Raw genomic sequence first — 4,668 nt, 5'->3', positions numbered from 1 at the left:
AAAATCCAACCATATAAACCATGTCAAGTTATATGATGCACAAAGTTTTTAGGTCAAAGTGGATTTCCCAGACTGCAATCTTAACAGCTTAAGCATTCATGCCGCTAAAGCATAGGCACTTGGCCATAAATTTCACCCACATAGATCATTTAATAGCTAATTCGGGATTAGTCAAACATAATATTAAAAAACACACCTTCGCCTGAAAGTGCCCTATGCATAGAACATAATCAATTGGTGTCTTCAGGACATTATTGTGCACTATTTCTCCTAATATACGATCTATAGCTGCTCCCTGTACACAAACAAGCTGATTAAGAGAATAATCAATTTAACGCAAAATGACATTCTAGGAACACCAGAACAGACCTTAGTAACACCAACTGCTCGAACCTCAACAGATCGACTACCAGGGACCACCTCTAGAGAAGCATTTGAAATTGGGCCTGTCCGCAGATGTTGCAAGAGATCTTTTGATTGAAGTTTTCCAAACTCAACATCTGCATGCTTAGAACCCAATAATAGAATTAGTAGTCTGAAACAACAGATAAACATAAGGGTATTTATTTGATTAGAAATGGACCTAAATTGGGTATGAATTAATGACCTGTATATTTATAGTTCCAAACAAGTGAGGTCTCACGAAGCTCAAAATGAGAACGGGGGGGTCCTCTCCGTGAAATACTCAAATACATGCTGAAACAAAAAAGATAGATTTTGATTCTGAAAACTTCACAAACTTGAAACAATTCAAGTTCAAAAGTACAGTGCTTCACCTTCACGCTGTCAACCCAATCCATACTTAGATTTTCAGGCATCGTAGTCATCCAATTCCCCTCTGTTTGTCGCAAAAACATTCCATGTTCAGCAGCCAACCACATCCTATATTCTCCAAAATTCTGTAGAAGAAGTCAGTCAAAGAACATAAACGCTGATAGAAAGACATTAACTTAAGAAAGTAGGACACCTCATCAAGAACGTTTCGGCCACTTCCACTGAGGACAACTATTGTCGTCTTTGGATCACTGCAGAGCTTTCTTAGAGGTTCTTTTAAATCTGGATGCAACTTAAGCTCCATTTCCTTTAGTTGATCAATCCTTCTACCCTGAGCATCCACTGGCTCTGTTAATGTGGCATTGAAACCCTAAATTACAGAAATTGCTGTCAGAACTAAGTATTTCATATTAGGGGAACGGCAAAGTAGCTTATCACCTGTCTGCATCATCAATATATTCAATATTTTTGGAACTATAACAAGAAGGAGCAACCAAAAGACAAAGTAAATGAGATAAATAGCTTAGAGCAAACAAAATATAGTAAAAATTGGACATTTAGCTTGAGTACTGCTCTCTGATATAGTGCTCCACTTCCAACAGGCCCAGTAAACTATCTATAGATTAACAAAGTGACATTTGACATCACCCTAAAGTAGTTCATTTATTCCACTTTCAAATCAAAGGGATAGTAGAGATTAAGTGGATGCACGGAAGGAAAAATAACTTTTTTACCAATAAATATCATGACAAAAGCTGATAGTACTTTCCATTATCGAGTGACAAAGGCCAGGGAAGCTATTTTTGAAAGCAAAACTGTGACTTTCAGAAAACAGAAACATGAGAACTACCTTGTACTCAGTTAATTGACATAGGAAGGTGAGACATGGCAACAGAAAAAGAAAATATTAGCATCCTAGAGTGCAAAAACTCTTCAAATTCATAATCTTATGAGACAGTATTGTGTGTACCCTTACAGGATCTACAGACCACATCATCTTTTTGATAAAAGGACAGCCCGGTGCATTAAAGCTACCGCTATGCGCGGCGTCCGGGGAAGGGCCCCGCCACAAGGGTGTATTGTATGCAGCCTTACCTTACATTTCTGCAAGAGGCTATTTCCAAGGCTTGAACCCGTGACCTCCTGGTCACATGGTAGCAACTTTACCGCAAGGCTCCCCTTCACATCATCCTTTTGATATTACAAATATTTGATGGGCATATAACAGCATAACAAACATTTGATGGACATAATAACAGCAAAGTTTTATCAAGAGACATATTTTGACAAAGGCCAGTTCAGCATCTTATGTTCAAATATGTCTTGGGCAATAACAAGTAACGACAGACTCCATTCCCAATTTGTTGGGATGCCATAGTAGTAAGGAGAGATAACATGAATGTGTGCAGCAGTAATGAACAAATGACAGGATATAGAGACATCAGTTTGTAGTTAAAATAGCTATCTGTTTAACCTTTTCATTTCCTCCATTGAAATTTATGAACTGAAATCCGAACAAATGGTGTAAAAAGGCAAAAGAAATAACATCCAAGCAAAGCGAGCCCTAGAAATTGGCATAGAAGTAGCTACAATAGATTCAGCATGAGCTGCTGCCCGTATATGGAAATACATAATGGCTAAACGCATGGTTTTCGACCATTTTCTAATTATATAAGTTTCATCTTTCGATAGAATGTAGAGTTTAGCAGCAGTATCATATTGCATAAATTTTCAGGTTACTGAGCCTTTTGAGTTGACACCAAGTACTAAGACCATAAATAAAAATACACATTAAGATAATTTAATCACTGGTTGAAATTACGATTTTACAAAAGAAAAGGGCAGATATACAGTTTTTTAGTTTTGGACAAGGGAAAAAGGATACCAATATAAGCAATCGATTATTTGATTGCAAGTAGCGGTCAATAGCCTCTTCGGAGGGAAATTGAGGTGGAGTATGTCTAGTCCTCAGCTGAGCTTCAACAACTGTATCATTAAGTTCACTACATAGAAAAAAATAGTAGCATCAGATTGCACTAGATTGAGCAAAAGTAGTTAAAAGAGTGTTTGAGCAAATAGTTTGTCTGGTCATCGCTTCTTGATCTTGTTAAATATTTAGACTTCAAGAAAACATGCGTTGAAAACATAATTTAGTATATAAAAGTGTGGTCTCTCTAAAAGGTTAAGCTTTTAGATAAGAAGGTTTCTCACTTCAGCTGGTATAGAGTAGACAGAGATCCTAGCTTCAAGCACCATCCATTATCAAAAAGAAGTTTTATGTGCTTGGCTCAAAACAGAAATCAAGCCCAAAGGTTAGGGGGCATGTTGAAGACATAATTTAGTAAACAATAGTATGCTCCGGCATAAGCTTTTAGATGAGATGGTCACACACTTGAACAACATGAAAAGTACATAATGTGGAACCTAAACAGGGATCCCTTATTATTAAGAATATAAAGGTGAGGAGTCTAAACCATATGAGCTACTCTGACACATTAAGGACATACCTTACAAATGTTTCAGCCCATTCCTGGGAAGTGTGAGTAGTGACATGCAAGAAGTTATGTTGATGTCGTTTTTCTCTTTCATGTGCGGACATTGTTAGAGCATAACCAATTGAAGATGCAAGTTCAGTAATGTTCCATGGGTTTACCAAAATAGCCCCAGCACCAAGAGACTGTGCGGCACCTGCAAACTGTAATTAACAAAATATTACACAAGAATGTGCCGCTCAAAACATTTGAAAAGCATGTCTACATGTTCAAAAACAAGCTGATAATTAGAAAATAATACTTAGAAGGAGAAAGAGTTTATCTAAGGAATATTATGCCACTTTCCTTCCTGAATCAAATTCAACGGACTTCTGAATTCTAGCATTTAATATAAACTTGCATAAATAAGTTGAGGTATAAATAAAAGCAACAACTATACACCATCATATTTCCCTTTTACCATGTAGAGGTATACTTATCATCAACACTAGACAAACCTTTTTGCAGTACTAACTCTGTATCTTAGGCATAACGTTAAGATTTCCACTGGAGCTACTTTGCTACTAAGACAATTGTTGGGAAGATGGACATAGTGACCAATTTAATCCCGGAAACAAGCAATTCATATAAAGAGACTACACCATCATACACCTCATGAATGTGGGATTTTACCAAGCCTCATCCCTTCCCACCTAAGTTGCACGGACTCTTCACTTTCCATGTTGCACCCGTGTCGGATTCTCCAAAAATACACTAATTCCAAAGTGAAAGAGAGAATTGTGTACCTCACTTAGAATTAGAACTCCTTTCTTGGATGCTTGGCAGGCCACAAACTCGTAGCTAACAAGATTCATCCCATCTCTCAAGGATGTAACTAGAGCAACATCTAAAATTTCCAAAACAACGAAAGAAGTGAGAAAAGGGCTGAAAAGTATATTGAGGAACAATTAGTATTTAAAAACTTACAAGTATTATAACGATCCATGTTGCTCTGACTCTTCCAAAATGTTGTGGGTCGGATTCGCCAAAGCTAGTGCATTTTTGGAGAATCCAACACGGGTGCGGCATTGAAAGTGAAGAGTCCGCGCAACTTAGATAACGATACATCATAAAAAATGGTAGCATGAATTTTAAATAGAACCAAGATGTTACAAAAAGCAATCATTAATGTGTCACAAGCAAGAAATATACCAACTAGCCCTTTCTAGTTTATAAAAATAAATTTTCTCGGTGACACATCTAGTTTCTCTTTTGTCCTCTGCATATGTGTCAGTGCAAGTTAGTATCATACACAGACATAGTTTGTTCAGAGGATGTATTGATGTTTCCCTTTTTCCCCTTCTGTATATCTGTCCTTACCCTATCACTATCAGAAGGACTCAACTATGTTGTCCACCTTCTA

At 37.1% G+C, this 4,668-nt stretch overlaps 1 protein-coding gene across 1 annotated transcript; it reads right to left on the bottom strand.

Moving 5' to 3' along the window:
• Window positions 1–200: 200 nt before the first annotated feature.
• On the bottom strand, window positions 201–4,657 carry LOC107853628 (alpha,alpha-trehalose-phosphate synthase [UDP-forming] 1-like; the record flags this gene model as incomplete). Its single annotated transcript, XM_047404228.1, is given in 10 exon segments — window positions 201–295; window positions 370–500; window positions 608–665; window positions 667–696; window positions 777–899; window positions 968–1,144; window positions 2,660–2,777; window positions 3,282–3,469; window positions 4,052–4,152; window positions 4,233–4,657. Coding segments are annotated over 10 exon segments (1,040 nt in total), but the record flags the coding sequence as incomplete, so codon positions are not given.
• Between the last annotated feature and the right edge of the window lie 11 nt (window positions 4,658–4,668).

The sequence above is a fragment of the Capsicum annuum genome, unplaced genomic scaffold (genome assembly GCF_002878395.1).
Source record: "Capsicum annuum cultivar UCD-10X-F1 unplaced genomic scaffold, UCD10Xv1.1 ctg5391, whole genome shotgun sequence".
In the NCBI taxonomy this organism is placed as follows: Eukaryota; Viridiplantae; Streptophyta; class Magnoliopsida; order Solanales; family Solanaceae; genus Capsicum; species Capsicum annuum.
This window is presented reverse-complemented; position numbering and strand designations above follow the sequence as displayed.